This window comes from Stigmatopora nigra, chromosome 19 (genome assembly GCF_051989575.1).
Source record: "Stigmatopora nigra isolate UIUO_SnigA chromosome 19, RoL_Snig_1.1, whole genome shotgun sequence".
In the NCBI taxonomy this organism is placed as follows: domain Eukaryota; kingdom Metazoa; phylum Chordata; class Actinopteri; order Syngnathiformes; family Syngnathidae; genus Stigmatopora; species Stigmatopora nigra.
The window spans coordinates 9,604,430-9,621,798 of record NC_135526.1 but is presented as its reverse complement, the minus strand read 5'-3'; the positions used below and the strand labels follow the sequence as shown (position 1 = coordinate 9,621,798).

Genomic DNA, 17,369 nt, shown 5'->3' with positions numbered 1-17,369 from the left:
TATATATATATATATATATATATATATATATGTGTGTGTTTATTAAAAGAAAAAAAAGGACTGCATTAAAGTAGTTTGTTGGCGAAAGTAAGGACGTGGCTTTAATTTTAATACATTGTTGTTTGGCACAGTAAATGGAGAGGACAGCTACATCTCTACATTTTGGGGTCTTTGCTGAAGCTTTTCATTCATCAGAAAACAAGAACAGTTATTCTGCATTCAGGAAGTATACTAGTAAATTAGGAACAAAAAACTAAATAGGCCCTCTTAATGGAACATATTAACATTTTTTGAGGATAACTATAGTCCAAAAAATCTAAGACATTGGCAGTTTGAGTGGAAACAGTAAAAGACATATATATGTATTACATACGCCACGAGGCCAGCCAAATTGCGAATAAAGTGCGCCTTGTAATTGAATTGTATTTTTCCATTTTGTGACTTCACAGTCGTGAGCTAATTTAGCTAAGCCTTGAATTCGATGGGTTCAGAGTTGAATTAGTTGACAAATGAACAAAAAATCCAACCCATTTTAGGAAAAAGCCCATTTTAATCCGATCTTTGTTTCTATGGCAACATGTTCAAGCATTTTATGATTTCCTCATTATGTAATATCGGTTTAATAACATGCCCAACTTGTTTTCTCTTAATAATAAAAAGCAGTTTGAAATTCACAGCCCAGTAAAAACAATTGTTAAAAATTGTGGCATATGAAGATTAGGACAAGTAGTTAATTTCAAATCAAAGCATATTACTGTCATTTACTACTATTTGTCCTGGCATGTAGTGTCTCCAAAGAAGATTCCACTCAAAGTAAGATACTGCAGTCATAACGAAGTTTGGTCATCCTGTGTGGTTTTGTTCCACAATACTCTGCAAATCCTCCTAGATCTACTTAATGGTCCTGCAGGCCGGCTGTCAACTTGTGGGAGTTCTGGTTCACTTTGGGTTTCTCTTGACTGCTCATGCTTATTTCCTCGACTTTCACAGGTGACTGACACCGACAAGCCATCATTTAGTTTTTGTTCTGTAAGTTCTTGACTCAAGTGCTCGCTTGTTTTCCGAGGTGAGCGGTTTGTGCTTTCGTCATGATGGTTTGGATGAGATTGTGAAGATGTGGACCGGACATCCAATTCTGAGTTGGACTGATGGTTCTGCCAGAAGTTACTGCAGAGCTGCTCCATCTCAGAAAGGAGCGGCAAGCCAATGTCCAAGTGCATCAGCAGGTTCTCTAGCCACTCCTCCAGTTTGGAGAAGGCAGGCCTGCCACGGTTTTATAAAGTTTACAGTACAGTCTAAAGATTAGTGTTGCGAGGAAAGGGTTACCTTTGATCAGCATCCAGGTCACAACAGAGGGCAGCCAAAGGTAAGAAGGCCAAAGGGCACTGCAATGGCTGGTGCTGATCAATGAATGCAGCCACATTTAAACCAAAGTCATTACTCCGAGCGAGAATGTCTGGGTCAGCGCTTACTCTTCCTATGATCTGAAAATTATTCAAACCAGATACACATATTGTGAAGTGATTTAAAAAAAAACTTATTTAGTGTTTGGACCAGCGCTCGGGAACCTTTTTGACACAGGGAGCCATAAACAATTCCTATTTTCAAATTTTATTCCCTGAGAACCATACTCCGAATTTGAAAATGAGAAGAGATTTTTTTGGGGCGCATTTTACCACTTTTAAAGTACTAAATGAATTATTTTGACAACATTGTTATGCAGTTGCTAATCACTGAAAATACGCCTGCAGAAAAGTCTAATCACATCTCATCATATTTTCTGAACCGTTTTATCCACATTAGGGGCGCAGGGAGTGCTGGAGCCTATCCCAGCTGACTCTGGGCCAGAGGTGGGGGACACCCTGAATCGGTGGCCAGCACAGAGAAACCATGCGCATTCATACCCATACCTTGGGAAAATACAATTTAGGAGTATCCAATCATCCTAGCATGCATGTTTTTGGAATGTGGGAGGAAACCGGAGTACCCGGAGGAAACCCACGCAGCCCAGGGGAGAACCTGCAAACTCCACACAAGTGGATGTGACCTAGATTTGAACTCAGGATCCCAGAGCTATGAGGCCGGTGTTCAGAAAAGTCTAATGAAGAAAAATTAAGATGATTGTAGTTAGAGGCATTGTCACCGCCATTAAATACTTATTTTTCCTCACAGGTTATCAAATAACCACATGCACCCATCAGAGGAGCCACATATGGCTCCCGAACCATAGGTTTCCGACCCCTGCTCTAGACTAAGGCTTGATTAGTCGGCTAATTGTTAATAAAAATGTGATATTTGCAAATTTCAATTTTTTTCTTGGGGAATATTTAGACATCTAAATATTAAATCCAAAGTATTATAACCGCAGATAAAGTGTTTAATAGTATGTGAACTGATTAGTTGACCAATTACAAAATTAATCCATAATTATTTGAGAAAATAATCAAAATAATCATTTTAGGCAGCCAAATGCGTGTCAAAAAGAGAAAATCCAATTTATGTGTTTAGAAACATAATCAAGCAGCTCATGAATTATACTTGCCTACCTCACAAATCATGATTCCAAAAGAAAAAACGTCTACGCGTTCATCGTAGCTTTTCCCTGAGAGGTGCAAACAACGTCAGGTTAGGATATTCCGTTTCCCAGTTGTTCATGTATTAGCCCCTCTTCAAAAGTCACCATGGATCATTTCCGGTGCCATCCAGTAAGGGTTTCCAACCACCGTGTAACGTTTCTTGCGGTGCGGCTTACGGAGCCCCGTCATGGTTTCCTTTGGGGGTCGATCCATAGAAGAACTAGAGCTGCGATTCCTATCTGCAGTCACCAAGCGAGCCAATCCAAAATCCGCCACTACAACAGACTGATTCTATAACCAAGGAAAATAAAATCACTGTGCCTGTTTTTTATACAGTTAAAAAATAATCCAATACATGATTTTTCATGATTATTATCTTGTACAACTACAACCAAGAAGTTACCTCCTTAACCAAGCAGTTGTGTGAGTTTAAATCCCGGTGGATGACGTTCATGGAGTGCAAATATGCCTAACAAAGAGATGTATTAATAAGTGAAAAACATTTATGCTGTGCGTTTTATAGCGGACAAAAAATCACCATTCCAGCTGCGATGTCTTTGGCATAACTCACTCTGAGATTCCATGAGAAGTAATTGTCCTGAAACAACAAACTGGATGTAAAAAATTTGCATTAACTAATTTTTCACCTTCACATATGACTGGATCCTTTGGACTACTTCACACTCAAAAAGAAATGGAAGTGAGAACAATGCAAGTTAATATTCTTTGGTCTTTTGGTCGCCGTTAGGGTTAAGGTTAGGGTTTAGGGTTAGGGTTAGTGTCAGGGTTAGTGTCACGGACAGGGTTAGTGCCAGGGTTAGTGTCAGAGTTAGAGTTAGAGTTAGGGTTAAGGTTAGGGTTTAATATATTAAGTACATTTGACAACCATAACCCAAACCCTAACGGCGACCAACGGGGACCAAAGACCGGAAACCAAAAGACCAGCGACCAAACGTCCGAGCAACGCTGCCTTCGGGGGAAAGGCAGACTACACCCTAGACTGGTCGCCAGTCAGTCATTGGGCACACAGAGAGACAAACGACCATCCGCACTCCTAATCATACCGCCACCTGCGCCTGCCTGTAATGAAGTCGGGCGAGTGAACCTTTACACCACAAGGCGGCATATTTCAGTTTTTTAATTTTTTACTATTTCAATTTATGCTGAAACTCGTAACCAGTAGTCATTCTTGCTACTAGGACTCAGCACTGAAGAAGAATAAAAAAGAAAAAATATTATTAGTGGTAGTGTTTTTTTAGATATGGATGATCCTACTTCGCAGGTTTTCACTTTTCGAGCGGGGGTCCTCCATTAACCGCAATAATCGAGGTATTACTGTACACAAAATTGGTTTTGTGACAGACATCACAATCCCCTTTCAAGACACGAGAGTGTAAACCTGCCGGATTTTTTTTTGTACCAAGCCAAAGAGGATGTGATCATACAAATTTGACATACCATTTTCGTAATGGTTTCTCTGAGCGTTCCTCCCTGGATGAACTCAGAGACAAAGTGCAGGTGCTTGTCCTTGTAAAAGAGCCCAATGAATTTTAAGACGTTGGGATGGTCCAGACAGCGCATCACTTTCACCTTAAAACCAGATGAAAGGTCCATGAAGAATCCATGATAAGCATGCTACTCCTAGAGGGACATTTACCTCCTTCAGGAAGGTCTTGTGAGTTTCCTCATCAAAACGGATCAACTCTTTCATCACCATCACTTCCCCTGTCTCCTGATGTGTCACCTTAAAAGTGAAATACATCTTACAATTTGTCCACAATTCCCTGTCACGCTTGCATGACAATGGCTCTACCTTGACGGCCTGTCCGAAAAAGCCCCTGCCAAGCACTTCTCCGGGGATGAGGTCCGAAGGCCTGAAGATGCGGTGGGTTCGATTCCCGGGGTCAGCCCGTAGAGACTCTGAGCGAACCATGTCCTTCTTTTGGGATAAGAGCGACAAGGGTGACTTTTCAGTGCTGCAGCTTCGCCTGCAAGATAAAATATGATTTGTAGGAAAAAGATAGGTCTGATGAAACAAAGACAGTCAAAAGCTAACTTTACAGGATGTTTCGGGATCGGAGTCCTGTGGTTCCTCGATGCTTAGGGGAAGAGAGACTCATTGTTTCGGGAGTCTCAATCCCCACTTCCGGTTCCTCCTCCAGGTTTGGGAGCATGTGTGTCGAAAGCAGTTTTTCACAGACATAGTTCAGGTCTTCGTGTATGTTGGTGGAATTCTTGGTCTGTGGATTGTGCTCAACGGTCAGCTGCAGTGGTCTGCTGGTGTCCTGGATCACATGATCTACCTGAAGAAAATAAGGTTGACGTGAGGTTGCCATCAATTTCTCTGACCTCTTGCTCATGGATGGTTTGTATATTTATTTAAAACCTCGTTGGGGCAAACATTGTGTATGGGAATGCCATTGACTTCCAGTATATTGTCTCCAACATGGACCGAAGACAGCAGAACAGCGCTGAGGACATCTGAATCTAACCTGAGGGAGGATGATGAAGAATAAGAGCGAAATCTTTCAATTCAGGAAGTTTTCCAAAAGGGAACTCACGCTTTTACGGTAAGCAGAGGACTCTTTCCTTGGCTGAGTTCAGTGGTCACCGTCAGACCTCGATGGCCGTCTGTCTTTGGAGGAAGTGATACAAGCGCCACCGTGTGAGGGCTCGTGATAGGTGGCATCAAAGGTGATGATGCACCCTGACTAAAGCACTGACCGCTGCGACACAAATGTCAGCTGAACACACCAATGGAACTAAAAACGACCCCAAACATGGACACGTATTGACTTACCAAAAGAGTTTGGAATGTTCCACGAGTGTATAGCTGTCTCCATCTCCAATGAACATCTGACACTTTATACATGTGAAGCATTCGGGGTGATACTTCTGCTCCCCAGCGACCTGTCAGCACATGAAATGGGTTTGCTACTGAGTACACTGTGACATTGAGTGAGATCCTTATGTAGAATTTACTATGAGGTGACCCTAAAACTGATTATTTCTGAAAATCAAATCATGTGGTTTCAAATTTGCTTCAAGCTTGATATTGTCAATCTGCAGAATGTGTTTTAATAACGTCAGTGGTGGCTCCTCACTTGTGCTTGCTTGTATCACATTTAAATGTTTTGACAAAAAAAGAATGGTAACGGATGGGGCCACCATGACAAGTCCCGCCTGGAGTGTCTCAGCGCAGCCATGACAGTTGTCCCCGTAATGTTTCCAGTAGTGCTTCTTGCAGTACATTTTTCCATCTCGCTCGTAATACCAGTGCGACAGGACGCAGTCACAATCCCAGCACCTGCATACCAAGGGGAAAACTGCATCAGAGCTATATTAGTATATATGAATTCATCATTTCTCGTCATTATCTTTGTCTTTCTGTTCACTTCTCAAGAACAGTTAGAGTAGATTTCGCATTAAGTCGCTTCAAGTCCCTTCTTTTAGCTCAATTCATATATGCAGCACTCACATCTCAAATCTGCTCAAATGTGTTGGTGGGTTAATCAGCCGTGTCTTGAAGAACAATGTACATGGTCTCAGTTGTATCTCAAGGCATCTTATTGTACCCCATTTTAAAGACTGAGTCACCTAATTTTGAGGACCTGCTTATATTGAGTCCTGATCCAATACCTCGACAAAAAGTTTTAATCTTACATTGCCCAGCATTCACCACTCTCATTTTTTCCTGTTATTTCATGTTTAACATCGATTGCCATTATACGCTTTTTCTTCTCACGACCCTCCATTGCACTTGGTTTCGACCCATTGTTTTTTTTTACTTACTAATTCTGCACTGATTAACACAAAAAAACACGTACAATTTGCAAACTGTACAGCCGGTACTTGTAGAGACGCGACAGAGATCTGGAGAGAAAGACTGCGATGCTGTTCTCATAAGCAGCCTCTCGCATATTCAGCCACCCGGCGGCCGCATCGGGAGCTGTCTCGTACACTTATCTTGTATCTCAAATATATCGTATGTTGGGAAACTCGTGTCCCAAGGGTTTACTGTACAAAACGTACCTTTATTTTGATCACGTTTGTTACACATCTGTTTTGTTGCTTGTATCCCTATGGCATTTGTTGCCATTGAGAGTGACAGACCTGACATTTATTAGAACTGGGAAGGATGGCATTTTGTGATCCTGTTCCAGTCCTATTGAGGGCTAGACAGAAAATTTGAGCAGAATAGCCAATGTGTAACATGAAAGTGTTTTTGTCTGTAAAGCAGAACAAACGTGGTGTGCGGCCACTTCCTTTGCAACTCCACCCCGTTTCCTCTGACACAATCACCAGATCAAATATATAACTTTGTGATCATGATAAAGAAGGTTCTTCCAATGAACTCCTCTTTTTCCTAGCAGGCATGTTCCTGACCAACCCCAAAATAGGTGAATGTTGTTGTCTTTCATTCTAGGAAAATTAAAACTCTTCAATACTATGACCCAGCAAGTGAGGAAGTGTGTGTGTGTGTGTGTGTGTGTGTGTGTGTGTGTGTGTGTTGCAGCATGTTTGCATGGTTTCAGCAATCCAAGTTGTAAATGCAAACCTCAGCTGACAAATGACGGCGTCTCTTACCGTCCTTTCATCCCCCTCCGAAACCGTTGGTCCCTCCGAGACATTCTGGGGGCGCCTCGTTAAAGTTAGTCAAAAAGAAATAAGAAAAAGTGCCTCCACGCCCTCATGGGGAACATCTTCTGCTCACTCGTACAGGTTGCTTTCCTGTGTGTGTGTTAGTGTGTGTCTGTGTGTGTGTGCACCGACTTCCTGCTAATGTGAGTGGAAGAGAGAAAAAGCGAGCCAGTGATAGCAGATGATGGTTGTTGCTCTTGTGAACTCGTCCCAGGATAGAATTTTAGACTCCACCTTCCTGGTCCTGTTACGCCCTGGTGAGGATCTACTTACAAAAAGTCAGTCTCATCTGGAGATTCCTTTCAGAAAGTCACGTGCAACTGCTTGGATGTGTGGGTGCACATTGGAACCGTTTTTTAGATTCCCATCAGAAGGCCCCTATGAATGTCTTAGTTGTGTGAAATGTGATCTGAGTTGCCGTTTACTGCCATGTAAATAACATAACATAACAAATAACATCCATGCTGCATTCTGTTGATGAGTTGTTAGTTTATTGGAAAAGCGTAGCGCCCAAAAAAGTACCATATTTCTTGGATTGAACATGACATTTTTGAAGAAAACTGAAGAAAAGTTACATGTGACTTGCAAGAAGAGAATCATTTACATCTTTTACTCCTAATGAAAACAAAACCAAATAACACACCTGCATCCATATTGTAAGAAGTTCACTCATGAAAATCCTTAATCCTTAACCTTGACTAAATACAAAACAAGCTTACTTTCTTCTGCTCTTTGTCACTATAAGTTAAGCCTAACACACACTATAATGAATACAAAGTCGACCGAAAACATTCACACATGCAAACACACACATACGCTCATGGTGTATGACGGAGGCTCCTCTGGTGTTTTCCTGTTTTTGTTATTACCTTACAGTGTATCATATACAATAATGTATAAATTATTATCTCCTGTTTATCATGTGTGAACTATTAGGACTGGCACTTGTTGTTTAGCACTTCCCATTTATTGGTATTGTGTTATATTATTAGCTCACATTTGGTGTATGTGTTGTTCCTCAACAGCAGTATAAAAGGTAGGCCGAGACTTCAGCACGTCGACCTCCTCCAAGGTGTTTGCTTGGCGAAGGTCCACAGCAACACGAGCAGTGTGCACTCAATTGTACGTCTTATGAAGAGAAATGTCTTATTTTCTCAGTTTGGATATTTCTTCAAATGAACATTGTGTTTTTCTTGAGGGAGTTGTGATGATGACACACTGCTGACATGCAGAGGATGTGCCGAAGCTCCGACGGAAGGTAGGATGTGTTCTGTCTGGGAATCGTGTAGCACCGCTGTTGTTGCAATGAGCTCATTTCCTTTTGGGAGTCCGTTCACTTCTTTCTTCGGCCACAGTATTTACTTTGACAGCCACCGCCTAAGACAACAATATAGTACACACAAAGGAGCTGTTGATCGACATACAAGTGCTCCGATATATGAGGAATTTGAAATACGAGTATAATTCTGGTCAGATATTTATCATGAAGTACGAGACAAATTTTGATATACATGCATACAGCAAGGTAGAAAAGGCTGCTTTATGATTTCACTGCACTGTCTCTCTCATCCCATCTACCTCATGTAAAGATCTCTACGAGCACTGGGTGGAGCGTTGCAGTTTTTTTCAGTTTTTAAATTTTGTTATTTTATTTATAAATAATGGAAACATAATGGATCCAAAACAAGCCCGTGCAAGGAAGGGTAGTCCGAAGAAAAGCTGTATGATGACAATCGATTTTAAGCTCGAAATAATTGAAAAACATGAGTAGTGTACGGGTGACTGAGCTGGCTTGTCAATACGTATGGAGAAACAGAAAGTTTGCCTCGAAAACCGCGGAGAATCCTGAATCTCTGCCTTGGTTATTGCACAAGAACGTTTACATTTAGTGTAACGGAAAAACCTTTTTTAAGTCTGTGTGTGTGTGTTGGAATCTAAGTTCATTTTAGTTAAATTTAAAGTTTACGTTTTGAGCGCATCCGTCAAGTGACTCTCAATCTCTCTGTCTCTCTCTTTCTTTCCCAATTGTATAAAATAATGCCTTATTTTATTATTAAACATCATAACCACTAGTTATCTGTTAATCTGTTAGTAGATGGTGAATTAAATCAATTAAAAATATGTTTTTCCATTGTAATATCCTATTTTTGGTGTTTGTTTTTTCAGAGGGTGGGAACAAATGAATTTGTATTTAGTTCACTTCTATGGAAACGTTGATTTGAGATACGAGTAAACCAACATACGGGCTCAGTAACGGAACGCATTAGGCTCATGTCTCAAGTTACCACTGTATAACATTTTCATTGACAATTATGTTATTGAGCTACTATTTCACTGCCATTGATGACGATAAATCGAATCATTTTGGGGTGAGTGTCAGTGGTCACCTCTATAGGCTCCAGCTCCAAACATGTTTTGCATGGCTGCATACTTGGCCGCCATCTGTGCGCTGGCTGCAGAACAAAGAGAAAACCAGGTAAGCCAAATGACAGTGTAAAGCCACAGCTACTGAATTAGGTCAAGCTTTTAAATTGTTTTAGTGGGTCTTAAGTGTCCCTGAAAATCGAAAGGATGCAATTAAGGAGCTATTCTTGAAAAAAAATGAAAGAGGGTTTTAATTAAGTTTCAGGATAGGGTTGAAAATAAGTAATGAGATTTCAAAATGTTTTCAAGTGAGTTTTTCAAGAAAGGGTTTAGGTTTCACTTAAACAAGTCTTAGATTAGAAAAAAGGGGTTACAAAAAAGTTTTTTCAAACTTTACCTTCAACCACAGGGTTAGAAAAAAACAAATCAGTTTATCACGACATGAACATGATAGATTGATTGTCAGATATGGGCCATATCTTCTAGTTGCATGCGTTATAATAAAAAGTGACAATTTGTGAGGATGCAGAGGAATATCTTACATTTTTGTGATGCCCCCGCATATCCTACAAAACAAAGACAGGAAAGATAAAGTCAAGCTGAGGCTTGATGTGTTTTACTTTCTTTTTCTTACCCATTTACCATGGAAATATAAAAAAAACGTAATGACGTAAAACGTAACGAGAATGGTTGCATGATGATTTTTGGGTGTGTTACCCCTTTGCATTTTATAAAAGAACTGTAATGAGGCAAACAATTTTTTAACAAGGTGAAACTTGTCAAAATGTTTCCTTACCGGGAAAGCCTCCAGCAGCTGCCCCGCCAAACCCATTCAAAGCACTCCCTGGAAAAACATGTTTGGCACCATTAACAATACTGTTACCATAGTAAGCACTCATTTACTTAACAAATAATTTCATCATTAATCAATGTTCTTTTTCCTTAACTTACAATGAGTTTTTTGATTATATAATTGAAGGTTGGACCTATAACAGGTGTCACCTGGATCCCCACGCCCCACATGGAGTATCAATATGGACAGTGATTAACTCGACTATTGTCCTTTGCTGAGTCATCAACATTAGCCCTACAGCAACAATTACTATCTAGTGTATCAATTATCAGAGTCAAGAATTGCAATCTTAAACCTTTTGAAATGTTCCTTCAACTTTAAGTTTGTTTTACCTGGTCCATATCCCGCTCCTCCCGCAGATGGTCCGTAACCTGATTTAGGAGGTTTTCCTGTTCCGAGTACACCGGGTCCATATCCAGGAGTACCACCACCTACAGGTCCACCTGCAGCAGCCCCTGGACCGTAGCCAAAAGATCCTGTTCCTCTAGCCCCTTGACCATAACCTCCTGGCCCATAGCCACCAGGTGTAATTCCATTGGAAACAGCACCCCCTGTTGAAAGAGGTGCATTCAATTTAGATTTAAATACTAGCAGCATTTTCTAAAGAATTAAAATATTCTTGCAATAGTATGAAATTCACAGTGTGATCAAAGTGTACCTGGTGTCATTGGTTTCCTTTTCTGTCCACCTAATCCGAAACCACCCATTCCAGCACCTCCTGGTCCAAAACCAGTTCCCATGCCAGGAGCAACTGGTGTGAAGCCAGATGTTCCTTGGTTAGCACCACTTGGTGTAAATCCACCTGTTCCAGTGCCAGCACCAGGTCTGACGCCAGCCCCAGGTCCAAAGCCACCATTGCCATAGCCAGCTCCACCGAGTGAGGATGAACCATAGCCTATTATAAAAAAGAAAATTGCAAAAATGCTCTTGCTAAACATTTAAATGTCAGAATAATGCCTTCATACCGGATTTGGAGGGCTTCCTCATGTCCAGTCCTTGACCTGCTCCAACAGTCCCATAGCCACCAGGTCCTGTGGCACCAGCACTTGGGAAATAGCCACCGGTGCCAGTTCCAACAACACCCTGTCTTCCTGCTGTTCCAACAGTGCCTAGCCAATTTCCTCCAGGCCTGAAGCCACCTTGTCCAAAACCTCCTGGACCAGAACTGGTACCTCTGGCTCCAGTTCCATAGCCACCAGTCCCAAGTCCAATACCACCAGCTCCTACTCCATAACCTAAAAATAAACTGTTACTGTTCATGTTCTTTGGTGGAGGTAAGAATGAATGTTGATCAGAATAAATTTACTTTTTGATGCTTTTCCAGCGCCGTACCTTGAACCTAAATAAGAGAAATTACTACAGTACACCAATAACACATTTGCAGAAAACCTTGTTTTCAGAAGTGTCTTCTTACCACCATATCCACCTAATCCACCAATTCCACCACCATAACCTGGTACACCTCCAGGTGCAGTGCCAAAAGGCCCAGTTCCACCAACACCAGTGCCTCCTGTCTTGGCACCATAGCTTCCAGGACCACCACCATAACCTCCAAGTCCTGCTCCATAACCTCCACGACCAACACCAACACCTCCAGGACCACCATAGCCACCAGGTCCAACCACACCTTGGCCTCCGGTTCCGACAGTTCCATATGCTGTCAGCAAGACAATAATCTCATTTGTTTGTAATATATGGAACCAAGAAAGCCCTTAAAACAAGTGCATTACATTTGCCCGGTTATACTCCTTGTCCCCTGAGTGGGGGCAAAGTGTTGGAAAGGTATTTTTATGTCTGTCACTATAATATGCAAAAAAATATTATTGGTGTACCTCCACCTGGTAGAACCCCAGCTCCACCGGCACCGTAATCTACAATATAACAAGTTGAAGTATAATACAGTATAATAAGTTGAATGAGGAAATCTTTTTGCATCACTGGCTTCATTTTGTACTTTTGACATATTCTATAAATCACTTTTGATTGTATACTTCATTTGATTTAAAGCAACTCACTCTTTCCAGGTTTTGTGAGACCTGATCCCAATCCTATTCCACCAGGACCAGTCCCAACTCCTCCTGCCCCTGCTCCAACAGCACCAGGGCCAGTTCCATATTGGCCTGTACCTCCTCCAACAGTGCCAGGGCCAGTTCCATATTGGCCTGTACCTCCACCTGGTGAAACTCCAGCTCCACCGGCACCATAACCTATGATAAAATACAGATGAAATTTGTAAATCTTTCTGCGACACTGGCTTCTTTGTGTACTTTTTACACATTTCATCGACCGCTTTCATTGTGTAGTTTATGTGATTTGAAGCGGCTCACTTTTTCCAGGTTTTGTGAGACCTGTCCCCAATCCGGCAGGCATTATTCCACCAGGACCAGTCCCAACTCCTCCTGTCCGCCCTCCAGCAGCACCACCACCAGTTCCATATTGGCTTATACCACCCCCAACAGTGCCAGGGCCGGTTCCATATGGGCTTGTACCTCCTCCAACAGTGCCAGGGCCAGTTCCATATTGGCCTGTACCTCCACCTGGTAAAACTCCAGATCCACCGGCACCGTAACCTATGATAAAAGACAGATGAAATGTGTAAATCTTTCTGCGACACTGGCTTCTTTGTCTACTTTTTATATATTTCATAGACCAGTTTTCATTTTGTAGTTGATTTGATTTGAAGCAGCTCACTTTTTCCAGGTTTTGTGAGGCCAGTTCCCAATCCTCCAGGCCCTATTCCACCAGGACCAGTCCCAACTCCTCCGGTCCGCCCTCCAGCAGCACCAGGGCCAGTTCCATATTGGTTTGTACCTCCTCCAACAATGCCAGAGCCAGTTCCATATTGACCTTTACCTCCACCTGGTAAAACTCCAGCTCCACCGGCACCGTAACCTATGATAAAAGACAGATGAAATGTGTAAATCTTTCTGCGACACTGGCTTCTTTGTCTACTTTTTACATATTTCATAGACCACTTTTCATTGTGTAGTTGATCTGATTTGAAGCGGCTCACTTTTTCCAGGTTTTGTGAGACCTGTCCCCAATCCACCAGGTCCAGTCCCAACTCCTCCTGTCCATCCTCCAGCAGCACCAGGGCCAGTTCCATATTGGCCTGTACCTCCTCCAACAGTGCCAGGGCCAGTTCCATATTGGCCTGTACCTCCACCTGGCGAAACTCCAGCTCCACCAGCACCGTAACCTATGATAAAAGACAGATGATATGTGTAAATGTTTCTGCAACACTGGCTTCTTTATGTACTTTTTACACATTTCATCGGCCACTTTTCATTTTGTCGTTGATTTAATTTGAAGCGGCTCACTTTTTCCAGGTTTTGTGAGACCTGACCCCATTCCGCCAGGCCCTATTCCACTAGGACCAGTCCCAACTCCTCCTGTCCGCCCTCCAGCAGCACCAGGGCCAGTTCCATATTGGTTTGTACCTCCTCCAACAGTTCCAGGGCCAGTTCCATATTGACCTTTACCTCCACCTGGTAAAACTCCAGCTCCACCGGCACCGTAACCTATGATAAAAGACAGATGAAATGTGTAAAGCTTTCTGCATCACTGTCTTCTTTGTGTACTTTTTACACATTTTATCGGCCACTTTTCATTGTGTCGTTGATTTCATTTGAAGCGGCTCACTTTTTCCAGGTTTTGTGAGACCTGACCCCAATCCGCCAGGCCCTATTCCACCAGGACCAGTCCCAACTCCTCCTGTCCGCCCTCCAGCAGCACCAGGGCCGGTTCCATATTGGTTTGTACCTCCTCCAACAGTTCCAGGGCCAGTTCCATATTGACCTGTACCTCCACCTGGTAAAACTCCAGCTCCACCGGCACCGTAACCTATGATAAAAGACAGATGAAATGTGTAAAGCTTTCTGCAACACTGTCTTTTTTGTGTACTTTTTACACATTTTATCGGCCACTTTTCATTGTGTCGTTGATTTCATTTGAAGCGGCTCACTTTTTCCAGGTTTTGTGAGACCTGACCCCAATCTGCCAGGCCCTATTCCACCAGGACCAGTCTCAACTCCTCCTGTCCGCCCTCCAGCAGCACCAGGGCCGGTTCCATATTGGTTTGTACCTCCTCCAACAGTTCCAGGGCCAGTTCCATATTGACCTTTACCTCCACCTGGTAAAACTCCAGCTCCACCGGCACCGTAACCTATGATAAAAGACAGATGAAATGTGTAACGCTTTCTGCAACACTGGCTTCTTTGTGTAGTTTTTACACATTTTATCGGCCACTTTTCATTGTGTCGTTGATTTCATTTGAAGCGGCTCACTTTTTCCAGGTTTTGTGAGACCTGACCCCAATCTGCCAGGCCCCATTCCACCAGGACCAGTCCCAACTCCTCCTGCCTGCCCTCCAGCAGCACCAGCGCCAGTTCCATATTGGCTTGTACCTCCTCCAACAGTTCCAGGGCCAGTTCCATATTGGCCTGTACCTCGTCCAACAGCACCAGGCCCAGTTTCGAACTGGCCGGCACCTCCAGCAATTCCACCCGTTCCTCTCTCAAAACCACCTTGACCAGCACCAACACCTCCTGGACCACCGAAGCCACCTGGACCTCCCCCACCTTGACTCCCTTGACCGAAGTTTCCATATGCTGATGATGAAACCAGACATACATTTGAAAACAATTTTCCTCAAGGAGGAAAGAAAGTCATCAAGAAGAGTACCTTTGCCTGGTTTTCCTCCTTGAGCTACACCAGCTCCATTTGTGAAGCTTTGACCTTGAAAGTAGAAAGCAAAAATTTTCAAAATGTCGGTCACTCCAAACAACAACTAAAATATAAATGGAATACCTTCAGCTGGTAAAACCCCAGCTCCACCTCCACCATAACCTGTGGTACACATTAGGTTGGGTGAATAAATATTTTTTCATCATATTTTTTTGCTTCCGTTTGTTCTGTTTCTATTTCTTAGAACAAATTTTAAGCAGCTCACTTTTTCCAGGTTTCGTGAGACCTGTTCCTACGCCACCAGGCCCAGTCCCGAATCCTCCTGGACGAGCATCAACACCTCCGGGACCGGCATATCCACCAGGCCCAACCCCACCTTGGTTTGTTGCTCCAAAGTTCCCATATGCTGAACAGGAAAAAATGAATTATTGGATTCAGTTCTTTTACATGGAAGAAATAAATTGTATATTTTTCCCGTTTCCAACAGCAGTTTATAAGCAACTCACCTTTTCCAGGTTTTGTTACATCTGTTCCTAGTTCACCAGGCCCTGTCCCAACTCCTCCTTGGCCTCTTCCAATTACACCAGGTACAGTACCAACTCCTCCCGAATCTCTTCCAACGGTTCCAGGACCAGCCTCAAATCCTCCTGTACCACCTCCAACTCCACCAGGTAAATATCCAACTTTGCTGCCATCTGGATTGTATGCTAAACCATATCAATACAATCGGATTGCTTGAAAATGTTGTTAAGAATATCATGTAGACAATTGAAAGATAATAATCACCACCTTTAGAAGGTTGTGGTGTCGCTCCTAATGTTCTAGATGTGCTTCCTATTCCAAATCCAGTTCCTCCTGTTGGTCCTGCACTCGTTGGAACTTCTACACCTAATCGTCTTCCATCCGTCCCTTTCTCAGTAACTCCTTCTCCTTCACCAGGTGTATCACCCCTTGGGACTCCTTTCGATTACACAAAACCAACAGATTTATATTACAGAATACTGTTACCGTCGTAAGCATGGTATGTTCAAAAGTGGTACAAGTTCACCTGGTGGTCTTAGAGGACGGGCCCCAGGTAGGAACCCACGGCCACCTGCAAATATTAAACATGACTTTTAGTGTTTAGTAAAATTAAGTCATTGGAAGTATACAGTAGAATGTCTAGTCACCAGTTGGCTGGCCTGCTCCTCCCTCACCTGCAGTGTGAAAAGATAAAATACAATTTGTAAAATGCAAACCGCCCCTTTGTGATATTTTTAATATGTAATAACAATTTACCGGTTGCAACTCCTGTAGATCCCGTCAGACATCACAACAGAAACAAATAAGTCCACATAAGAAAAAGTCATTAATAACAAACACAAACCACACATTAAACACTGACCAGGAGGAGGAGTCCCACTAAAACCTGTTTTGAAAGATAAAAACAAAGATGTGATAAAACAATACATTTTATATGAATAAATATGTGACATTGACCTGGTTTTCTTCCAAGGATGGGAATTCCTGTTCCTTTTAGACCATCTCCATCTGCTCCTGCACCAAAAGGTCTCCCGCCAACCCCCCCACCGACTCCTGTTGCAAAAGCAGTGTATTTATGTCCATACTTCTATCCAATAGATCAAATTATATTACAGATTCTAAGTTAAAGTATTTTAATTGCTTTTCTTTGCTTAAATTTTAATCTTTCCTTCTTGAGTAGTGGCTGAAAACTGTGGATCTTCCAACTTTACAATGTAATGTTCATATCTCTATGAAAAGATGATTTAAACACACCTCCTGTAGCAAAGCCAGAACCCTCTATCATACTGCCAGCACCATCCTCACCTGAAATTGGACAGATTGTTACCGTTGAAGCTTTTTGTTGTGATAGTCATTTGATCATCATGCATATTGATATCTGAATGATATGTGAATTGTTTTATTTTCTGATTCTGTTTTAAGGTATTTAAAATTTCTCTCTCCTTTTTAGGTCCATATTTTTTGGACACCCACCTCCATCAAAGTCTTTTCCATCCTTTCCCACGTTAAGGCGACTTCCACCTACAAAAATAAGAACCAACATGTCACAGTCCCACAAGGTTCCTAGATGGACAACTATACTAATAGGTGTGTGCCATATATAGTAGAAGATACCTTCCTCTTGTGGAACCAGTGTTCCTTGTGTGGTGCCTCGTACTGACCCAGCATGCATTTTGATTACTGACTAAACGCATGTAACGTAGGGAATTTTTAGAGATGCATCCAAA

At 42.4% G+C, this 17,369-nt stretch overlaps 2 protein-coding genes across 2 annotated transcripts; both read right to left on the bottom strand.

The window, feature by feature from the left end:
* Positions 1-131: 131 nt before the first annotated feature.
* LOC144212232 (LIM domain kinase 1-like) lies at positions 132-7,413 on the bottom strand. The gene is made up of 15 exons (XM_077739934.1): positions 7,164-7,413; positions 5,745-5,883; positions 5,377-5,486; positions 5,138-5,302; positions 4,963-5,068; positions 4,638-4,879; positions 4,390-4,564; positions 4,234-4,320; positions 4,035-4,166; positions 3,115-3,174; positions 2,980-3,045; positions 2,681-2,867; positions 2,547-2,602; positions 1,327-1,484; positions 132-1,263 (listed from the first exon to the last, which is right to left on the bottom strand). Exons 1-15 carry the CDS (start codon positions 7,205-7,207, stop codon positions 828-830), a joined length of 2,163 nt encoding a protein of 720 aa, XP_077596060.1. The 5' UTR covers positions 7,208-7,413; the 3' UTR covers positions 132-827.
* Positions 7,414-7,727: 314 nt separating this feature from the next.
* LOC144212231 (uncharacterized) lies at positions 7,728-16,020 on the bottom strand. The gene is made up of 23 exons (XM_077739933.1): positions 15,910-16,020; positions 15,627-15,827; positions 15,386-15,526; positions 15,244-15,282; positions 15,118-15,171; positions 14,721-15,044; positions 14,399-14,599; positions 14,077-14,277; positions 13,755-13,955; positions 13,448-13,633; positions 13,126-13,326; positions 12,762-13,004; positions 12,450-12,641; positions 12,267-12,305; positions 11,849-12,091; positions 11,741-11,773; positions 11,400-11,669; positions 11,093-11,329; positions 10,767-10,985; positions 10,378-10,425; positions 10,124-10,147; positions 9,605-9,670; positions 7,728-8,594 (listed from the first exon to the last, which is right to left on the bottom strand). The coding sequence occupies exons 6-23, from the start codon at positions 14,764-14,766 to the stop codon at positions 8,551-8,553; spliced, it is 2,694 nt and encodes an 897-aa protein (XP_077596059.1). The 5' UTR covers positions 14,767-15,044; positions 15,118-15,171; positions 15,244-15,282; positions 15,386-15,526; positions 15,627-15,827; positions 15,910-16,020; the 3' UTR covers positions 7,728-8,550.
* Between the last annotated feature and the right edge of the window lie 1,349 nt (positions 16,021-17,369).

Bases quoted from the DNA above. Each gene is read 5' to 3' on its own strand.
- LOC144212232 (XM_077739934.1), bottom strand. From the start codon at position 7,207: ATGTCTCGGAGGGACCAACGGTTTCGGAGGGGGATGAAAGGACG. The intron at 4,880-4,962 runs GTTTTAAATAAA...TATTTTCTTCAG, and splicing joins ACAATGTTTGCCCCAACGAG to GTAGATCATGTGATCCAGGA. The intron at 2,603-2,680 runs GTGACTTTTGAA...TGCACCTCTCAG, and splicing joins GGCACCGGAAATGATCCATG to GGAAAAGCTACGATGAACGC.
- LOC144212231 (XM_077739933.1), bottom strand. From the start codon at position 14,766: ATGGGGCCTGGCAGATTGGGGTCAGGTCTCACAAAACCTGGAAAAA. The intron at 13,005-13,125 runs GTGAGCTGCTTC...CTTTTATCATAG, and splicing joins CCTCACAAAACCTGGAAAAA to GTTACGGTGCCGGTGGATCT. The intron at 11,670-11,740 runs GTAAATTTATTC...GTTTATTTTTAG, and splicing joins CGCTGGAAAAGCATCAAAAA to GTTATGGAGTAGGAGCTGGT.